The 22,361-nt window shown below is 32.2% G+C and overlaps 1 protein-coding gene across 1 annotated transcript in view; it reads left to right on the plus strand.

Moving 5' to 3' along the window:
- The window catches only part of COPB1 (COPI coat complex subunit beta 1), a 34,763-nt gene that overhangs the window by 482 nt on the left and 11,920 nt on the right, over positions 1–22,361 (plus strand). Inside the window, exons 2-14 of the mRNA XM_006191826.3 lie at positions 445–594; positions 4,519–4,748; positions 5,156–5,325; positions 6,820–6,934; positions 8,189–8,281; positions 12,018–12,155; positions 13,968–14,087; positions 15,483–15,590; positions 15,674–15,820; positions 16,561–16,706; positions 18,022–18,118; positions 19,242–19,402; positions 20,266–20,386. Of these exons, the coding sequence (XP_006191888.1) occupies positions 504–594; positions 4,519–4,748; positions 5,156–5,325; positions 6,820–6,934; positions 8,189–8,281; positions 12,018–12,155; positions 13,968–14,087; positions 15,483–15,590; positions 15,674–15,820; positions 16,561–16,706; positions 18,022–18,118; positions 19,242–19,402; positions 20,266–20,386 (1,737 nt within the window). The 5' untranslated portion in view covers positions 445–503. The remainder of the gene's footprint in view (positions 1–444; positions 595–4,518; positions 4,749–5,155; positions 5,326–6,819; positions 6,935–8,188; positions 8,282–12,017; positions 12,156–13,967; positions 14,088–15,482; positions 15,591–15,673; positions 15,821–16,560; positions 16,707–18,021; positions 18,119–19,241; positions 19,403–20,265; positions 20,387–22,361) is intronic.

Below are 22,361 nucleotides of genomic sequence, written 5' to 3' on the forward strand. Positions count from 1 at the left end.
ACAAGTTCGGGTCCCACAGATGAACTCGATAAAGCTCTTTAAGGTTTTCAGCAGCGTATTCGTGCACGGGGGTCTCTTAACGTTAGCGGTTCATTTTGTATATTATGTTTAAAATCACTTTTGTAACGTCATGGGGTGACACTGTCACTATATTGTCACTGTATTTAATTCTACAGTACTGCATTCTAAACCCTGGGCGGGGTTGTGGGGTGGGAGGTGATGTACCTTAGGCCAAGGCTGACAAGTGTGTGCGTGTGTGTGTTTGTGTTTTAATTATATCAGGATCTATTTTTATGGGACACAATATAGATTGACCCTCCTCTTCTAATACTTAAAAATTCATAAGCCAAACTGAATGATTTTTAGACAGGAAATATCACAATAGCTACTGGTTGTGGTTTTGGGTTTTCACTTGTAATGATATCCTTGCATTTATTTTTCTAGATTTTTTGGCATCTGTTATCTTTAAGTCTTGCGTCAAGGGTTGGCAATAACCGGAAACCATGACGGCTGCCGAGAACGTATGCTATACGTTAATTAATGTGCCAATGGATTCAGAACCACCGTCTGAAATTAGCTTAAAAAATGATCTAGGTAAACTTTGATAATATTTTGAGAATGAAATGAAAATAAAAAGCTCATTTGCTTTTCCAGTTTCTTTGTAATTAGAAGTGCTTAACTTTTGTCTAAATTTTTTTTTCTTTAGTCTCTTCAATAGAGTTTTGTCTTATTAAAAACGAAAATTTATTACCTTTAGATTGTAGTATTGGTTTTTGGAAATAAAATAACATCTCAGTTTAGCTTATAACATGATGGGGTGGAGCTAATGAAATGTAATGGTTTAGTTTTTAGATATTTCTCAAAATAACGTAATGGCTTGTTTAACTGTAGCTGACAATTCTAAGTAAGGAACAGGTATTTAAATGTTTTAGTTCCTCTGTGCAGTTAGCTTCGTATTACCTGTACAACCAAAAGAACTTTGTTCGTTGGTTTCACCACATGTTGTACAAATGAAGTCAACACTGGAATGCGTGTATATTTTCCAGAAAAATTTAAACTTTTTAAAGCATTTTTGCAAAGAAGAAAACAAAAACTATATTTATGAATTTTAAAAGTGTATACTGTGTCTCCTTTCTGTGAGTGATTATGTCAAGAAAAATTTTTTAAGTAATGCACATTCCAAAATAATAATTCTTGTTTAATGGAACTACTAAAAATAAATTTAACCTAAACTGGTAATTACTGTTTAAAACAGAGCAGGAAGAAAATTATGCTTCAGATCCTGAGAGGATCTTTTAGAAGATAGCTTGCAGTTTAAAAGGAGACAGTATTTTACTTGAATATTCCCACCTCTCAATCAGCAGTAATGGAATACCTCCTGATTTTAGGTTACTTAATATTAGGTTTCTATTGGGGTTTATTTTGAGAGAAGGAAAAGGAAAACTTTTTTAATAGCATTTAAACTGATGTCCTTAGTTTACAAAAGCTGCATGTACTGTATTGCTTTTTTTTTTTCATAGTTGTATAAGATAGTAGAATGGAATGCAAATTAATGAATAAACTTTCAATACTGTTTTTTTCTTATAATTAAAAAGTTTTCATTTAAAAATCTCCAAAATACTTAAGTTTATTGCTGGGAAGGTAAAGAACAAAACCTGTCCTTAATTATAAAAATATCCTTTTCTTAACCTTCCCACCACCTACCAATAAATAAATAAGTAGTCTTGAATTTTATGTGTATTTTTTACTTTATCTCAAAAGGGTTGAGATTAGAAAAAGTTTAGAAGTAGTTTCCAATTTGAATGACAAATAACTTTTGTTCTCTTTACCTACAATTTTCTTTACCTTTAATCATTGGATATGAGCCCTGATGAGTATATATTCCCTGGAGTAGAAAGTACTTAGTATATTTTGGTGAACTGAATTGATACTTGAAATTTTTCATATTTTTGAAGTTCTGAAAATTTTTAAGATGTGGAAAGAAGCATTCGTCACCTTAATTTGAATTGTTAGAATAAATGGAAATTGAAGTGGAGGGTCCTGAAGTAAATGGTGTCAATATTTTACAAGTTTGCTAATAAACTTACTTTTGAAACTTTTTAACCTTTAGTTATAAGTGGCCTTTTATCCTGCTAAACTTTTAGGATTTGCTAATTTGTGACTAGTAGCCCAGAACTGGAACAAAAAGAAACCATCAGCATTTTAGTAATAAACTTTTATGCCTTTTGGACCTTGTGTCCTTTACATGATCAAATGGATGAGAAGGAAAAAAAATTTTTTTTTAATTTACAAAAGAAACTTTGGGACAAAGAGAGGAAAACCTGTTTAGGCTCAGTGAGTACAACTTTAGCCACTTAGAACTTTGCCTGGTCTGTCTTATTTCATGGTTTTGTAGTATTTTCATCTTTCCTGATGCTTTATTTTTGTCACCCTCACAGACTTAAAAACTGAAGTTTTGTCCAGACTGATACTTTATCCTTTTACATTTGTTCATTTCTTGATTTGATATGACACACAACAGTTTTTTTTTAAATATGTGGCAGAAGATATAATAATCTGAAGCGTGGAGAGATATGTGAGAAGTTAGTCCATTTTAAACAAAAATATGTTCCCTTGTGGGATAAATTTGGCAATAACCCTCACTATGTTCGCACTCCAAATACCTGAGGATATTCTCTATTCTGCAACGTGTTAAAAATACCATATCAAGTTAGTAACAGATGTATAGCCTTTGGTGGATAGAAAGAACTTTTGATTTACTTAGTAAAATTCTTCTGAAGCTTAAATCCTTCCTATAACTTCACCAACTAGTCATTCAGAGTCTGTGTCTCTTTGGTATATCAAAATATATACAAGGAACTATTTAATAGTCACATATGTTCAAATTGTTGAAAATTTACTTCTGGTTTTTTTCCTCTTGATTATTAAAGACTTTTGTCATCCCTCTACATCCTTCCCTCTCTTAGATGTTTATTTTTATGATCTAAACAATTGTAGTAGCAGTGTGTTTGTCTCGTATTTCTACCTTAAATTTTGGATCCAAAGGATATTTAATATATACCATAAATTCATCAGTATTCAGGGTGCTTGTCTTTATATTTCTACCTTTGAATTTTGGATCCAAAAGATTTTTACCATAAATTCTTAAGTATGCAGTGATAATGATGTGAAATTATAGATTGCTTCACATAGCACATAGCAGATATTTTTAGGCTAAGTATCAGTAAACTAGCATTTTATCTTAAATGTATATGTAATCTTTAACTCTAAATAATGGTCACTAATCCAGTATATTTTAATTTTCTTCCAGTTTTTTTAGGTAATTTTTTTTCCTGTTTTATGTTTATTGAATGATTCTTTAAATTCTGTAGTGCATCACAGTTTTCAAAAGTTTCACACATAATTTCAATAATCGTATAATAAACCTTTCTTTTCCCTACCCCTGTATTGCCCCTCCCCCTTTCCTCTCCCCAGTGGTGACCACTAGTTTGTTCTCTGTATTTATGAGTCTGCTTCTTTTTTGTTTTATTCACTAGTTTGTTGTATTTTTTAAATTCCACGTGTAAGTGATACCATAAAGTATTCGTCTTTGTCTTATTTCACTAAGCATAATACCCTCTAAGTCCATCCATGTTGCTGCATATGGCAAAATTTTTATTCTTTTTTATGGCTGAGTAGTATTCCATGGTATATATTTATATGCTGCATCTTCTTTATCCATTCATCTGTTGATGGACACTTAGGTTTCTTCCATGTCTTGACAATTGTAAATAATGCTGCAATGAACATTAAAGTGCATGTATCTTTGAATTAGAGTTTCTGATTTTTTTGGATATGTACCCAGGAGTGAAATTGCTGCATCATATGGTAGTTCTATTTTTAGTTTTTTTGAAAAACCTCCAACCTATTTTCTACAGTGGCTGTATCAGTTTACATTCCCACCTAGGTAATTTCTTAAGAAAGATTCTAAAGCTTTATAGCCTGTAGAAATGTGATAAGATTTTGTGATTAATCTAGTCTATTAATTCCCAACCTTTTTGAATTTGGGGTTCTTCCTAATGTTGAAAACATGTCACTGATACCCACCCCAACATCCCTTGATAGTGATTGTAACTTCAATTGAGAAAATACACACTGAATAAGCTACTGTGAATTGAGAAGTACTTAAATTTTGAAAAATAGTTACATGTGTGTTTGAGATATACATTTTTTGGTATACCTGTAGATTCATACCCTCTGCATTAACTCCATAGGTTAGGAACCAAACATCTATTCAGTGCCTATGCATCATGTGTAAAGAATCATGAGGTTCAGAGGTAAATGACTTGTATAAAGTCATATAGCTTGTTTTTGGCAGAGCCAGGTGGAGAACTCTTGTCATTTGGGTTAGTACCTTTATTAACATTGCCACTGATAAAGTGAGAAAATATTTTATTTTGCTAATTGCTTTTAAATTTTTCTGAAGAGTTTTTTTTTAAATAATTTTGTGCTTTTTTTTTTTTTGAATTTTTGAATCAGAAAAAGGAGATGTGAAGTCAAAGACTGAAGCTTTGAAGAAAGTAATCATTATGATTCTAAATGGTGAAAAGCTTCCTGGGCTTCTGATGACCATCATTCGCTTTGTGCTACCTCTCCAGGATCACACCATCAAAAAATTACTTCTGGTATTTTGGGAGATTGTTCCTAAAACAACTCCAGACGGGAGACTTTTACATGAAATGATCCTTGTATGTGATGCATATAGAAAGGTAAACCAAACCCTAACTATTTCTGAATATTGCTTTAATTTAAAATAATTATAAACTTGATGGAATGGGCTTTGTTTTAACTTTTTTAAACTAAATCTTGGATTAGATGTTAGTTGTAGATATTTGGAACTAAAGTTGTGAAAAATTGTGTCATTACTCTTCACATATTTTCCATGCATTTTTATGTGTTATTAATAAAAACAGTGACATATAGAATATAAGACATTGATGTGATAAGTAAAAATTGCTTTAATCAATAGAAATCTGATGGAAACTGTATAATAATCTAAGTCTTTTTCCTCAAATCTACTTTCTGTTTTTTTTTTAATTTGAAAATTTAGTATTTAAAAATTACATATTTTTTAAAATGCTGGAGCTCAACATTTCATATTTAAATTTTTTATCAGGATCTTCAGCATCCTAATGAATTTATTCGAGGATCTACTCTTCGTTTTCTTTGCAAATTGAAAGAGGCAGAATTGCTGGAACCTTTAATGCCAGCTATCCGCGCTTGTTTGGAGCACCGACACAGCTATGTTAGAAGAAATGCCGTTTTGGCCATCTATACTATCTATAGGTAAATAATGGTTCTTCTTTGTCTTAGCCCTGTGGGTATTGTTTAGTCTTTTAGACTAGGGATTCCGAAGTGATTCAGTGCAGATTATGTGTAGCTTGCAAATATGCTTTATTTAGCCTGAACATTTTTTCCTTATTATCATTAAGTTGTTAACATTGAAAAGTCAAAAGATGTGGCAACACTGGGTCCTGTTTTCTGCATGACACAGTCTGCTGAAAGTGAATGGCAGGGGCCCCTTTAAACAGGTTGTACGCGTTCTAGTTTAGACCAGTGTCTGTCATTCTCAGTTGTAGTACTCCAGCCCGCTTAATTAATCTATTAACTTGCTTAACCCGTAGCTATGAGATTTTGACCATTTTTTAGATTTCTCTTTTTGTGGAATGTGGGTCTTCTCTTTTTACACTTAGAGGCCTTAAGGAGGAAACTTTTTTAATGGGAAGGGTTGCAATTCTCAACTGATTCCTGTTCTTAGAAAGCTGAAGATTTTGGACTTCAAAGGCAATTCAAAAGATGAATTAGATGAGGCTGGAATGTTTGGTTTTTACAATCACTGGTGTCAATCTATTTAGAAGTAGGATGTAATTTTTATGAACATTTTTGTACTCTTAATAGTTGATTGTTAATTTCGTAGCTCTCTTACTGTTATATTAGCTTTTGTTGTCTATTAGGGGAAGTGGTATTCTGGTTAATAATGTAGAGTTCTTTGAAAGTTACCATACAGATTACATAAATTTCAGAATTTAAACTATAGTACACACACAAAAATCATGACATTTATAAGACAATTGGAAATTTGAACAGTTTATCTGATGATAGTAAGGAATGGTTAAAAATTTTAAGATATGATAGTGGTACTAATAGTTTAAAAAAGAAAGAGTCTTAATTTTAGAGATGCCTACTGATACAGAAGAAATGAGTGGTCTGAAATTTGCTTCAAAGTAACATGGGAGGAGAGTAAGTGGGCAGAGATAGGTGAAACAGAAATGACTATGAATTAATCATTAAAGCTAGGTGATGGTTTTTGTTAATCTGCTGTTCATTATTCTGTATACTAAAAATACTTTCAATTTTCACAATAAGTTACTAAATAAGTAAATAAATACAGTGTATATTCAATAAAATTCAAGGGACTATTTTTACCCTGATAATTCTTAATGAAGGATCTTTCAGTACCTTGAGGTTGTCATTTTGAGCATCAATATTATATTCCTAAAGTATATGAAAGAATTATTAGTTATTCCATTGATAGCATGTTGAATAAATCAACTTTTCCTATATTAAACGAGAAAACATAATTTGATAACTTAATAGATGATGAAGATGTAAGCTGATTCATACTGACAATTTTTTTAATTGATTTAAAGTTTCAAAAAGCAAATTAATTGATAGTGTTATAAAGTTTGATAAAGGCTAATTTTGGTAGTGTCCAGACAGTTACTAAAACAACAAAGTCGATTTTTATTAAAATATGGATATTACCTGTTTTATTTCAAGAAATTTTGAACATCTTATACCTGATGCTCCTGAACTGATACACGATTTTTTGGTGAATGAAAAGGATGCAAGTTGCAAAAGGAATGCATTTATGATGCTAATCCATGCAGATCAGGTGAAGTATTTTTTAAAAAATACTTTTATGACTGTATTTAAATGAGAATTAAAAGTATGACAGAAGCCTAATCAAGTTTTTAGCAATTTTGTTTATAGCACATGTGATTAGTATATTTTGATTTTTTTACGTTTTTGAACTTAATTTGTATAAAAATATCATTTAAAAAAATTCTTTCTGTGGAATATTGCTTGTGTGTGTGTATGTGTATATATATATATATATTCTTTTTTTTTTAAGTAAAACATCAGAGAGGCATTTCATAACAGCCCCTTTACAGTTCTTCCAGATTGAAGTGATTGCAGCCATATTCTGTGGCACTCTGCTTTGAGGCTTTATTTTTCCTTCTCTTGGTATAGATAGAAAATTTTTTAATAGAGAAAAATAGTAGCTTTTTATAGGGTCTGTTCTGAGCCATGGCTTTGAAAGAAGGGTGGCCTTCAATGTAGACATACATTTTTATTAGGCTCTTCAAATTTCATAAGCTAATGCCAGCTCTACATTCAACCCTGCTGGTGATTAAAGTTTATGGATCTGCTGGTGGTTAGCAGTGACTTTGCACACCTTGGTGGTATCTAATCTTGAAATTTTTGCCGTCCAGTATTTATTATCAAAATATGGGAAATAATATACATGAAGACTGAAAAATACAGAATTTATCCATTCCTCTGAAATCTAGATGCTGTCATTTTATCATTGTAAATAAGGTTATAAGAAAGCTGCTTATCTGAGCCACAATGTTTTGTCCTCTTGTAGAACTGGTTTTATTGACCTATGATTTTGGTATTATGCTTTTTACCTGCATGAAGGGACATAATCAGAAATAGTTCAAAAAAATTTGTTGACACTTTCACTGTAGAGATGTTGTTGAGGCTATAGTTCTCTGTATCACAGAGTTCAATGTATGAAATTCAATGAGATTTTTCTTCTGAGTCTCAGAAATAGTAACTAGTCATAAGCAGTTGGTTTGTTTTGATTGTATGGATTCCCTGAATCATGTAATACATAATGTTTTTCTCCTTGGCTTAGCTGCTAAAAAATTCAGACCTTAGATTTGTGGCCCATTTCTAGAAAATATATTTGACTTTGTGTTTTACATTTATGTATTAACCTTCATTTTTTTCCTTCAATTAATTTTTCTTTGCTCTGATTTCCTCATTTGTTTTATACTTAGTTGTGTATGTTTTCTAAAGTCACATTTAGTCCTTTTATAGAATGAAGTAGAATTTGATAAATATATTCTTATTTTTTCAGGATCGGGCTTTGGATTACCTAAGTACTTGTATTGATCAAGTTCAAACTTTCGGAGACATTCTTCAGTTGGTTATTGTTGAACTAATTTATAAGGTAAGACTAATCTACAATGGGTAAAATTAAAAGTTTGAGGCAAGGTTAGATAGTCTCTAGGATACTGCTTAATTGCTAGGATAATATGGAGTTTTTTTCTTTTTAAAATAAGTTTTTAATTAAAAAAATTAATCCATTGCTGTCACTGGGAGAGTGTCTAGGTAAAATGTATTCATGAACGTCAAGGAAAGAACATACAACCATTAGTGTAACCACAGCACTCTGCAAGAACACATCAAGCAGATTTGTTTATTAGGTATTAGGGGAATTATAGTGGGTACAGAGGTAAAAGGGAATAAACAAATAACTAACCAAACAAGAAAGGGGCCTTGCACAGACCATATGCAATAATGTGCCATGAAGTGAGGACAGGATTAACAAACCTTCCCTATTCGAGATCTCCTTGCCCCCAACAAGGCAGTAATTCATCCATATGGTATGGGGAGCATATTCAAGATGGCTGTTTGTGTTCTATCTTAGGAACCTATTTATTTTTATATACTAACATTGTGACTAGTAACTTTATTGACTTATTTTATTTTTTCTAATAGTGTTCAATATCACTTGCTAGACTAGGGATTTCTAGGAATGCATCTGATCATTTGTAAACAATGCTAATCATCTTGTTGTTTCCTTTCTCGTATGTGTGTGTATTCCTCATATTTCTTTCTCTTCTCTAATTGAAATGGCTGGTACATCTGGAGCAATGTTAAATAATCAATGATCATGCCTCCCTTTTTACCTGACTTTTTAAAAAAATTTCTTTAGCTTTTTTTTAATTCAGTGAAAGATTCTTTAAATTTTATAGTGCTTTACAATTTTCAAAAATTTCATACACATGATTTCATATAATCCCACAATAATCCTTCTTTGTCCCTACCCTTGTATTACCCATCTCCCCTTCCCTCTCCCCACTGGTGGCCACTAGTTTGTTCTCTATATTTGTGAGTATGCTTCTTTTTTGTTTTATTCACTAGTTTGTTGTATTTTTTAGATTCCACGTATAAGTAATATCATACAGTATTTGTCTTTCTCTTTCTGACTTATTTCACTTAGCATAATGCCCTCTGAGTTCATCCATGTTGCTGCAAATGGCAAAATGTTATTCTTTTTTATAGCTGAGTAGTATTGCATTGTGTATATATACCACATCTTCTTTATCCAGTCATCTGTTGATGGACATTTGGATTGCTTTCATATCTTGGCAGTTATAAATAATGCTGCTTTGAACATTGAGGCTCATGTATCTTTTTGAATTAGTGTTTTTGGTTGTTGTTTTTTTTTTTTTTAATGTATACAAGGAGTAGAATTGCTGGATTATATGGTAGTTCTATTTTTAGTTTTTTGAGAAACTTCCAACCTGTTTTCTACAGTGGCTACACTGTACCCATCCCCACCAACAGTGTACAAAGGTTCCCTTTTCACCACATCCTCCCCAACATTTGTTACTTGTTTTCTTTTTGATGATAGCCATTGTGACTGGTGTCATTGTGGTTTTGATTTCCATTTCACTAATGATTAGCAATGTTGAGCATCTTTTCATGTGCTTGTTTCCTCTTTGGAAAAATGTCTGTTCAGTTCTTCTGCCTGTCTTTTAATCAGATTGTTTGGTTTTTTGATGTTGAGTTGTATGAGCTGTTTATATGTGTTAGCTATTAACCCCTTATTGGTTATATCATTTGCAAATATCTTCTCCCATTAAGTAGGTTGTCTTTTTATTTTGTTGATCATTTCCTTTGCTGTGCAAAAGCTTTTAAATTGAATTAGGTACCATTTGTTTATTTTTATTTTTGTTTCCTTTGTTTTAGGAGACAGATTTAAAAAAATATTACTGTGATTTATGTCAGAGAGTGTTTTGCGTATGTTTTCCTCTAGGAGTTTTAGGGTTACTGGTCTTAAACTTAGGTCCTTAATCCATTTTGAGTTCATTTTTGTATATGGTGTTAAAGAATGTTCTAATTTCATTCTTTTACATACTACTGTCCAGTTTTCCCAGCACCACTTATTGAAGGCACTGTCTTTTCTCCATTGTGTATTCTTGCCTCCTTTGTTATAGATTAATTGACCATAAGTATGTAGGCTTAATTCTGGGCTCTCTATTCTGTTTCATTGATCTCTGTGTCTGTTTTTGTACCAGGACCGTACTGTTTTGATTACTGTAGCTTTGTAGTACAGTCTAGGATAATATGTTTTAGTATTAGGTATATTTTATAGCATGGCCTATTAAAGTCTTTTTCTCCTTCTTTGGTTTATCATTTTTTCAAGAACTTGCTTCTATTCTTTCTAAAACGCCATAAAGAATTCTATAAAAACTCATGCAAACTTGATGTAATACAGCTGCAAAGAAATTGTGTACTGTTCAGTCACTGAATAGATTATGAATTACTTTTTAGAATAAAAGCTAAGATTTTTTTCTTGAATACGTATCAGACTGCTTTGGAAGTCTGAAACAAACCAAAAAAGCCTTAAGTTTATTTTTTTGTTTCCTGCTTGTAAAAGAGAATAGGAAGACTTTATGTTAATATGACATTGTAGGCCATTGACTCACAGGAATTCTAAAACTGAATAAGAGATTTGGGTTTTAAAATGAAGTACTTCATTGGCAACATTTTAATTTGATTTATTTTTTTGAAAGAATTGACTGCATATTAATGTTCTGGGAAAATAAAAGATGTAATTAATAACATCCAGTTTTGCTGTTGATACCATTGGAGGCCAACAAAAATATATGTCAGGGATGACTTTATTAAATAGGATGGTATGGGCAGAATACCTATAGAAGACACTGCTAACTCATTACAGCCATCTTTACTTCTGCAGGAAAAAGGCCCTTTCAACACAGGGTACCAGTCATTTGGAACTGGCATTTAAGATAATACCAGAACCTAAAAGATACATAAGTATAATTCATATATATGGTTTAGGTATACCACTGAGATTCTCAGAAATAGAGATTCTCTGCTATCCAGTGACTTCTTTGTCTGGTAGGGTCAAGTTATAGTAAGAAGGAATAGGTTTTGAGTTATGCTGGAGTAATAGAGATTTGACTATATATATTTTAGGAAAATGTAATATAAATACTAACTTCAAAAGAGAAAAAATAAGGACTGTTTGCTTCATAGGTAAAAGTATTAAGATGCATTTAGAACAGGATAAAAAAATTTGGTTGTCTTCTCAAATTGAATATGGTCCCAAATAATAAATAGTAGTACTTGTAAAAGAGGTCATCTTTCTAGCTTTGAGAACAGGTATTTTTCTTTTATCATTTATTGAGATTTGTATGATCCATCATGTTTCTCTTTTTGACATGACATCCAGAATAAAAATGTAGGACCAAATTTAACATCCTATCACAATATCTGTGTTAGTATACTTGGTTAATGTGTTGTCCTTGCTTTTGTTATTGTACGTTTTCTTTTTCTATTTTACTTGTGTATAGTATGCATATCTTTAATTATAAGCCATCTGAAATTTTTTTGTACAAGTCATTACTGAATGAATAAGTGAATGAGTAACTAATAGTTATTTGAAGTAAAACCTCTTTTTTTCTGAAATTACCAGTGTTGTGTCATGTCTTATTCTATATTGGTCGGCATCTGCAGATGTCCTTATCAGACTATTCTTAGCTTTTAAATTAAGAAAACTAGCATCCCATAAGCTGACACCTGTTTTAAAAAATCTATTTAAAAGCAGATGTCCCTGAAGTCAGTTGAAACCTAAATGTTTTCTTCCCCAGGTCTGTCATGCTAATCCATCGGAAAGGGCTCGTTTCATCCGCTGCATCTATAATTTACTACAGTCGTCTAGCCCTGCTGTAAAATATGAAGCCGCTGGAACACTAGTGACACTCTCTAGTGCACCTACTGCAATCAAGGTACTGCTTGTTTCTTTTGATATCAGTTAGATGATAGATATACTGTCTTATCACTTAGGATTTAGTGACATTGCAATTTACTGTTGGTTATGTGGCATTACATGGTATAGAAATAACAACTACAAATTTTAGAAAATTACTTGATTCCTTACATAGTCTGACTTTCCTTCTTGCCTTCCTTCCTACTTTCATACTTATATATAGAGAGAGTAAGAGAGACAGAGAGAGAATAGCAATATTTTTAATTTCTGGAGAATGATACTGGTATTTTGAAGAACTCTCCCCATACTTTAATTACATTAAAAACTGGATATGGGGAAATGGATGCTAGATCCTAAATGATGGATCCTAAAAAGGTTCCAATGAATATTTCCAGCAGTGGAATATTTCTCTTTTTTGATTTACTCTGTCAAGACTATGTAAGGAACCCCTCCTGTATTCAGAGAATGAATTGTTCTAGAAATCCAGATTGTATAAATAGGAGTGTATACTGCTTTAGCCACCAATACTTTAAAAATTATTTTTTAACTTTTTATTTTGAAATAATTTTAGACTTACAGAAAAATTACAAAAATAGGACCAAGTTCCCATTACCCTTCACTCAGCTTCCCATAATGTTCGTGTCTTGCATGACACTTGTATGGTTGTCAAAACAAGAAATTATCTTTGGAACAATGTTATTTGAATAGACTTTATTTGGATTTCACCAGTTTCCCCACCAATACTCATTTTCTGTCCCAGGATATAACGTAGGATGCCATGTAACACTTAGTTGTCGTATGTTAGTATCCTCCAGCCTGTGAGAGTTCCTCAGCCTTTCCTTGTTTTTCATGACATTGACATGTTTGAAGAGTACTGGGTCAGTTTATAAAATACCACCCAATTTTTATTTGTCTGGTGTTATCTCCTAATTATATTAAGGTTTGCGTTTTGGGGGAAAATACCACAGAAGTGATGCACCCATCTCAGTGTATCATATCAAGGAGTACATGATGTTGATATATCTTGTTATTGGTGATGTTAACCTTGCTCATTTGATTAAGGTGGTGTCTGCCAGATTTCACCAGTGTTGAGTTAGCATCACTCAGTGGCTCTCCCCTACAGCAGTTATTACTGTGGTATTCTAACAGTGATTTTCTGTTTCTGTCAGTCTACATTTATTATTTGGAGCTTTTCCACAAGGAAGAGCTGTCCCTTCTTCCCCCCGTCTTCCCTCCCTACGTCTCTCCTTTTCCCTCTTTCCTTCCTTTCCTTCTTTCTTTATGTCAGTATGGATATTTTATTCTATGGGTTATAATCCAATATTTTTATTCATTTTGTTGATCAAATTGTTTCAGCTTTGTTCATTGGGAGCTCTTTTCAGGTTTGTTCCTTTGTCCTCTGCTTTTAATGACTCAAGGTCATCTTTATATTCTTGATTTTTCTGTGCTGTAATGTGGGTGTGTTACAGTTTGCACCTAAACTAAAAGATGCTCAATAGCTGTAACTGTTTGGGATTCCCTCTCTGCTTATTTCTGCCTTGTTCCTTAGGTTCAACCCTTAATTTATGGCTGTTAATAAGTATTTCTGCCTGTAACAGCTCTTTTCACCCTTTTAATTTGTAATACTTAAAATTTTTTGTAACCTTGAAAAAATAATGTAATTTGTTAGAACTTAAGAAATAAAAACATCGCCCTGAGAAAAATACATAAACTTTTAGTGTAGGAGTAGTGAGTCTATTTTGGGTGCTTGGGGGCTTTTTTTTCTTATTTTCAGATTCTATATTTAAGATAGGTGAATGTGTTCTTAAAACGTATTTCTTTTGTTATATAGGCTGCCGCTCAGTGTTACATTGATTTAATTATTAAGGAGAGTGACAACAATGTAAAGCTCATAGTTCTGGATCGATTGATAGAATTAAAGGAACATCCTGCTCATGAGCGAGTACTACAGGTAAATGTTACCTGAAAGAAAGAAATCCTAAATAAAATCTTTTCCAAGTTGAGATGATTCCAAAGCCTTATCATCTTGGTTAGCGTAAGTGCTCGGGAGACTGGGCAGTTTAAATTTTGGTCAACTAAGGGATAACTCTTGAAGCACTATAGCCTTTTCAGGTATTGTCTTTGTTATAAAAAATATTTATAACAGGAATTAATATGTTATCTTTTATCTTCTTTATTTGTATTGTGTTTGGTATTCTTAGCAATAGAGATATATTTGTTTTAATTTAAATATAATTTACATTTCTTGAAAAATAATTATACCAACTGAGAATAAAAGATGATTAGATTCTAGAAAATTATCAGCATACCTATTTAATCTGTGAGAATAATGATTGTTGTAAATAAAGCCCCATGATAGCTAAATTCAGTGCTGATCCTGGATCAGAATTACAACAAAAATTTTGCTAAAAGGACATTATTGGGACAATTGGAGAAATGTGAATATAGACTCTGTATTAGTAGTATTGTTATCAGTGTTAAGTTCTCTGAATTTGATAGTTTTACTGTGGTTATATAAGAAATGTTTCTTATTACTGGGAGATATACACTAAAACATTTAGGAGTAGAGAGTGTACGATAAAGCAAACGTGGTAAAATATTAACAACTGGTGAGTATAAGTGAAGTTTACACAGGAGTTCATTCTTAAAATCTTTAGAACATTTTTATCAGAGAAATCTTTAAAAAATAGAAAATCTTAAAGAAGTAAAATAATTTGTTTTGCCATATTTAAAAATACTTGCCATAGATTTTCTTTAAGTATGCATCTTTAAAATATTAGTTTCCTGCAGAGCCAAAATAATATTATCATACTTAACAAGTCTGTTAATAATTTCTTACTATTATCCAATTTTCCTAAATGTCTCCAAAATGCCCTTTTTGTTTGGTTTGTCCAATTCATGACTTTACAGCATTTCTGGTTATAATGTATGTGATTGTGACGTATGGTTCGTTAAACCTCTTAATTTGAGCAGTGTATTTTTTTCACGGCTCTGACTTGTTTAAGAGACCAAACCAATTATTTGATCTCCTTCTGGATGTGTCTGGTTCCTTTTTTGTGGTGTCATTTAGCTTGTTCCTCTGACTTTTGTATTTCCTACAAACTATAAGTTTAAAGCTAAAGCTTGATAGTGTCAAAGTAAACATTTTTAGTTTGAATGCATCATAAGTGATATAGACTTCATATTTTATTACACCAAGGAGACCCAAATTATCTGGTTCTTCCACCAATAGTGATTTTATTATTGATCAAAGAATTAAGGTTGTGATCGACAGAACCGTCCATTCCACAGTTAAGATTTTCTTCTTGTGACAAGAAATACTAATGTAATTTTTTCTTTTTTCCAGGATCTGGTTATGGACATCCTAAGAGTATTGAGCACACCAGACTTAGAAGTACGCAAGAAAACTCTGCAGTTAGCACTGGATCTTGTCTCTTCTAGGAATGTTGAAGAGGTAAAACAAAACTCTGAGAGCAATTTGTAAGCTGTCAAGCCAACCATGATGTAATTCTCACTTACTTTTAATTTGTTCTATAGCTGGTTATTGTCCTGAAGAAGGAAGTGATTAAAACAAATAATGTGTCAGAGCATGAAGATACTGACAAATATAGACAACTCCTTGTGCGAACACTGCATTCCTGTTCTGTTCGATTTCCAGATATGGCTGCAAATGTTATTCCTGTGGTATGTAATTTTGATGATCTTAATTCTGAAATCCACCCTTACACCCCCCACAAAATTCTGGTTATTCAGCAGTTAAACTCTGAAAATCTCAACTGTCTGGAGTCAGTGAGTCCTTAAGCCCAGAAGGATAAGGGCTCTGACTTCTTTCTCTTACATCTTTACCAAAAAAATAAACAAACAAAAACAGAGGCAAAAATGCCTCTGTATATTATTATAATTAACATTTATTACAAATACCTAAAGTAAAATTACCTTTACCTTTACTCTGTATATAGGTCATTCAGTATGGCAAATAAGTATTTCTTTAAAATAGTTTTACTTCTTAAACGTTGAAGGATTTAGTTATAGGAAAAAATTAACCTACTTAGAATATTTTGCTTTCTGTCATTGTTAGATAAATGAGGTATGTTGTGGTAATTTGAAATTTTACCTTTAAGCTCTGAATGTTCTCAAAAAAGATCTTACTTTTAGTTGCAACTTAGGTGTATACAGTTAATTTATTTTGAATTGTGGATTTCCAGCCTCTGTTTTATCATGCGTTTTGTAATAAACTTCACTGCACATAAACTGAAAAGCCATCATGACTTTGTTTACATAATGGTACTTGTCTCTCAGCTTACATTTTGTTATATATTTGAAAAGTATTGATTACATTCTTTGTAAACTTGTTTAATGTACTTATTAAACCTTAGATAATTTCCTTTTTGAAAATATGTAATTGTTATCTTTTTTTCTTTTAGTTAATGGAATTTCTCAGTGACAGTAATGAAGCAGCAGCTGCTGATGTCTTGGAGTTTGTTCGCGAAGCCATTCAGCGCTTTGATAACCTGAGAATGCTTATTGTTGAGAAGATGCTTGAAGTCTTTCATGCTATCAAATCTGTAAAGTACGTTTAAAATCTGTTTAAATGTAAAGTCAAGTAAGCATTTTACCAATTTCTGTCTTTAAGGGTCAGTTGATAGAAAACGTAAAGAAGGAGAGATGACTCAAGACAGTCAAGCCAAAATAAGACAAACGAAACATGTCGGTAAACATCATGTCACCTCCACTCTCACCCTCAGTTAACCCATAATCTTTGGGCAAAAAAAAAAAATTTTGGTAGGTGTGATTTAGCTAGGCTTATTTCCTCTAAAACACTATGAATCCTAAAGTGAATAAGGGAGATATTTTTAAAAGGTACGGCTTTTGGGATGTCTTTATTATTTACTGAGGTGCAGGATTGAAAGTGCAACGTAAATCTGAGTTACGTGTTTCCTTCCAGATAGTCTTTGTTAGTGATAAAGGACTGTTGCATCCAAGTTTTGCTTCATTTAAATCATCTGATAGACTCATAATAGACTTGTATTATGTCTGCCTATATAGAAAAGAAGGGACTACAAAATTGGTTTTATGACATGAAAATTACTGATATTTATGAAAGTGAGAAAGATTTGCTTCCTTTTTGGAAGAAAAAAATCAAAGTTTAGCTTTTGGCAGCTGTAATCTCTTAAAGCTTCAGTTTCTAGAATTTTTTTTTAATAAATTTAATGAAAATATCAGAGAAAAGATCACTGAAGACTTTATTAAGTTTAACATTTTAAAATAGAGAATTGTAGCTTGCTTTATGTTTTTGGTTTTTTTGTTACTGATCCTTTGCACTCCTTCCTTGTTTATTGTTCTGTTGAGCATCTTGCCTCTTTTCAGTGAATTACTTTTTATAGTAAAATAATACCTTTTTCATAGTGGTAAGTGATAAAAATCAAATTTACCTTAAACTTTGACCTAAATGGAAGGTAACACCTTTCTGGGAAGCATTTTGTTGTTTTATTTTTACCACTTGGTTTACCAGTTGTAGAATGTTCCTAAAACTGATGGATAAGAATACTTATTTTTCTTTAAATCCTTGTGATTTCTGGAGAGAATCAAAGAAACTTAGTCTCTGTTATATTCTTTCTTAGTATTTCATCCATAGTCCCTTAGAACTGCAGAATCTTGTTTTCTTACATAAGCTTAAATTCACATAGAAAGATCTCTGCCTCAAAATTTATTGGCAGAATGTATTTCAGAACTTGTATTCTTGAAAAGGAATATGAAAACAAGTATACTGTATATGTATGACTCCATACATCAGAAACTGACATAATATTGTAAAAACTGACTATATCTCAATAAAAAAGAATGCAAAAAAAGAAAAACAAAAACAGCTTGTATTCTTGCCTTAGGATTTACCGAGGCGCGTTATGGATCCTGGGAGAATACTGTAGTACCAAGGAAGACATTCAAAGTGTGATGACTGAGGTTCGCAGGTCCCTTGGGGAGGTATGTTATTCTTTAGTAAATGCTATTTTATACGGTGATTTTTACTTTAGTAAATCTGACTTTTATGTGATGATTTGCTTTTGTGTTTTTATTTAGTTGTGCTTGGGCTAAAGAACACAAAAAATTTTAATTACCCAGATAATTAAGCCTGTGGGCAATGGAAAATTAGGGGAGTTGCCCTCCCCTACATTGAGCAATAACACCTGTTCTTTTTTCTGTATTATTTACCTTTCTGGGTAAGATTTTGTTTGAACAAAAGATTCTGTGTTTTATAAAAAAGAAAAAGACTTATAAAACTCTGCTTTATCCTTTGTGTTAGGAAAAAAGAATGCATATATTATAAGAACAGGGCTAACTTAGAATATGTATTTATGTACTAAAACTGACAGTATTTCCTCATCCAAAAGATCGTTTTTTAGAATAGAAAGAACAGTGTTTGTTAGGAAAACTGGGTTCCAGTCTTGCTTCTTCCAGTAATTCACTCTGGAATCTTGGATATAAGTTCCTTAACCTGAATGGACATCAGGATCTTCATGTATAAAATAAAGGAATTGATAGATGATGACTCTTAGTAATGATAGGTGAAGACTCTTAGAGCTCTTAAGTTAGATGGTAGAGTGGTACTGAGGAATAAGTACAAAGTACCCATATGGTGTGAAAAAGGAGTAGTTGATGAAGTTATAAGGTACAAACAAGTCAAATTTATTTCATTTTATAGAAGAATGGGTGCTGTTTTGAGTTAGTATTTCAAGGGAAGGGACAAAGAAGAGGAATAAGCTTTAGTGAGTAACTACTTAGTGTTAGTCACTGTCCTAAGCATTTTCCTATTAAGAAACTTGTGTGGGAAGAATTAAGATTTCAGTTTAGGAGATTAAGAAACTGAGGGTCAAAGTAACTAAATTAACTTGCCCAGAACCATACAACTAGTAAGTGGCATGCAACTTCAAAACCTCTGTTATTCTCACTAAATTATCCTGGAAAGGAAAGAAAATTGAAAGCAGAGTCCCAAGTTGCAAAAATCCCATTGGGGGAATGCCTTCTCTATAGAAATGATTGAATATTAAAATATGTTTTGCTTGCTATTGATATTATTACTAAATTGATGTTTCTGATGGATTTTTAGATCCCAATTGTAGAGTCAGAAATTAAAAAAGAAGCTGGTGAATTAAAACCTGAAGAAGAAATAACTGTGGGGCCAGTTCAGAAATTGGTAACTGAGATGGGCACCTATGCAACTCAGAGTGCCCTTAGCAGTTCTAGGCCCACCAAGAAAGAGGAAGAAAGGTAATTTGCAGCACTTGTGACCTATCAAGCTATGTTTCTTTTATTATTACGCCTGTGTATAAAACAGTCAAATGATTTCTGATTCGTTTGCTCTTTTGACCAAAATGGAAATCTTTGCCATTTTAAGATACTTGAAAAGAGAACAATGTTTAAGTTCTTTCTCCCAGAAATTGTGTGCATGGTTTTAATCCTCTGCTCCTTATAACTGTTCTCATCGAAATAGCTGTTCTGTTTAAACTAAAAATACTTCACTCACGTGGAAAATGCTAAGTGAAGGTAACTGGTATTTGAATTTTGTTGCCTGTTAGCGTTTGGAAAACATATTTTGAAGATTTTCCACTTCTAATTGATGAAATAAAATTTTGATGTTTTCTTCCTTATTTTGCTCTACAATTTTATAGAGAAGATGATGAAAGATTTTAATGGTTAGTTACTATGTGCTAGGCATTGTGCTAAATAGTTTATCTTATATAGTTTTTGACAATGTGCTGTTGAGATAGAGTATACCATTTTCCCCATTTTATAGAAGAGGAATTTGAGGCTTACAGAGGTTTGCGACTTACCCAAAGGGGACAGAATAAATAAATAGAAACACTAGATTTGAATGTAGCTCATTGGTTTTCATATGAAACCATTTTTTTCTTTCTCTATTCAGTTAGCTCTTGTATTATTTGAAGATAGATTTTAAAGCCATATTTTTTTTAATCCTTTTTCATTCTGCAAGCTAAAGAGGGAACTAATTTTGAGATCCTTATTGCTGAAGGGTGGCAGTGAGAGTATTAAATAGGCTTACTTGAATCATTTATACAAAAGCTGCATACTGCTTAGGAAATTGGTGGTTTTCATTTTCCTTGGCTTTGCAGACCTCCCCTGAGAGGATTCCTTCTGGATGGAGATTTCTTTGTTGCTGCCTCCCTTGCCACAACTCTGACCAAGATTGCCTTGCGCTATGTAGCTTTGGTTCAGGAGAAGAAAAAGCAAAATGTAAGGTCATTTATTCTACATTCACCCAACAAATGAATATTGAGTGCCTGATATATGCGTTGAGCAGCGAGGGACTCAAAAGTGAATGCTGAAGTTCCTGTAATGAAAAAGCATATGATTTAATGGCGGAAATGGACACAGCAATATAATGTAATATATGTGTATATATAATGTAATGATTGTAAAATTGACAGAGTAATACAATAACAATACCTTGTAATTAGTTCAATGGAAGAGATACAAGAGTTTATGAAGCAATTTCTGTTTACTGGGTTAAGTCAAGGCCCAGTGAAGGAAAGGCCTCTCCCACTCCAGCATCTTCATCCTGTCAGTCATTGTCTGTTTTATACCAGAAATGCCTCTTAAATGTATTCCCATTTCTGCAGTTTATACCTCATCAAAGCTTCTGACCATTCTGACTATATGCTCATTTATAATAATGTACTTTCATTCCACCCTACCCCATTACCATCCTTTGTATGTTGTCCTACATTATATTTCTACATGTCATGTTATCAACCCTGTGATACATCATTATTATTTTTGCCTTAAATAGTTAATTATCTTATATATATGCACCATTTTCTCCCCTTTTCTTATTTATCTAGTGTCTGGACTCAGGGAGGGAGGGAACATACTTAGCCAGTTGTAAAAAGTTGAGTTGGAAACAAGGCAGAGTTCAAGTGCATTCCTACCTTCCTGGGTGCCTTTTTTTTTTCATATTTTTCTTCGTGGTAAAATATGTGTAACATAAAATTTACCATTTTAACCCTTTTTAGGTGTATATTTCAGTGTCATTAAGTACATTCAAATTGTTGTGCAGCCATTACCACTATCCATCTCCAGAACTTCTTCATCATCCTAAACTGAAACTGTACCCAATAAACAGTAACTCCCCATACTCCCTTACCCAGCCCCTGGAAACCACCAGTCTTCATTTCTGCCTCTATAAATTTGCCTATTCTATATGCCTTCTCTAAGTGGAAGCCTATAATATTTGTCCTTTTTTGACTGGCTTATTTCACGTAGCATAATGTCTTCAAGGTTCATTCCTATGTAGCACTGTCAGAATTTTTTTTTTAACTGTAATATTCTATTTTTGTTTATCCGTTATAGTCACTTTCTTTTAAAGATCTTTAATGAGAAATACAGATATATTTACCCACATATTTACCATTTATGTTGTTTCTCATTCCTTTGTGTAGATTCAGATTTCTATCTGATTTTCTTTTCTGCCTGAAGAACTTGATCATTCTTATAATGCAGGTCTGCTGAGGATGAATTCTCTCAGCTTTCATTTGCCTTGAAAAATCTTTACTTTCATTTAAAAAAAAAAACTCTCTCTGGTAGAATTGTGAATATTTTTATTTTATTTTTGTTCATATGTTTTTCACATTGCTAAAATAAGGAGTGATGTAATAAAAATTAATGAGAAAAAATCACTCATGGTTAAAGCACTGAAGTACAAATCTTGTTAATCTTGTGGTGGAGACAGAATAGGTAGAAACATCAAAAGGTAGAATTAAATTACCAGATATATTAATTAAGTCCTTCCTCAGAAAGGATTTATTATGGCTTTTATTTCTGAAACACTTTTTTCCCTAGTAGTGATCATTTTGTGTTTTACAGTACTGCAGTTTCACTTAACATTATAACATTTTCCCATGTTATTCTAAACCCTTCCTAATCATAATAGTGTTTAATAGCTGCATAATAGTCCATTAGATTCCTTCATTTACTCAAACTTCCATATAACTAGACATTTTCATCTTAGATTTGAGACTTTCAAAGGATTTTTTTTAACTTCCATAATATAAAGAGCCATAAATGAGATTTAGAGGGCCAAGTAAATTACAAGGTGTATTGTCTCTTTTTTATCGATTTATTTTAAAGTAATTTACTTCGTAACTCTCTGTGGGCCATTATTTGTTTATTCTGGTCTTGTCTGTTCTTTAAATTATGCTTTTAAAAAATC

Source organism: Camelus ferus, chromosome 10, assembly GCF_009834535.1.
Source record: "Camelus ferus isolate YT-003-E chromosome 10, BCGSAC_Cfer_1.0, whole genome shotgun sequence".
NCBI classification, from domain to species: domain Eukaryota; kingdom Metazoa; phylum Chordata; class Mammalia; order Artiodactyla; family Camelidae; genus Camelus; species Camelus ferus.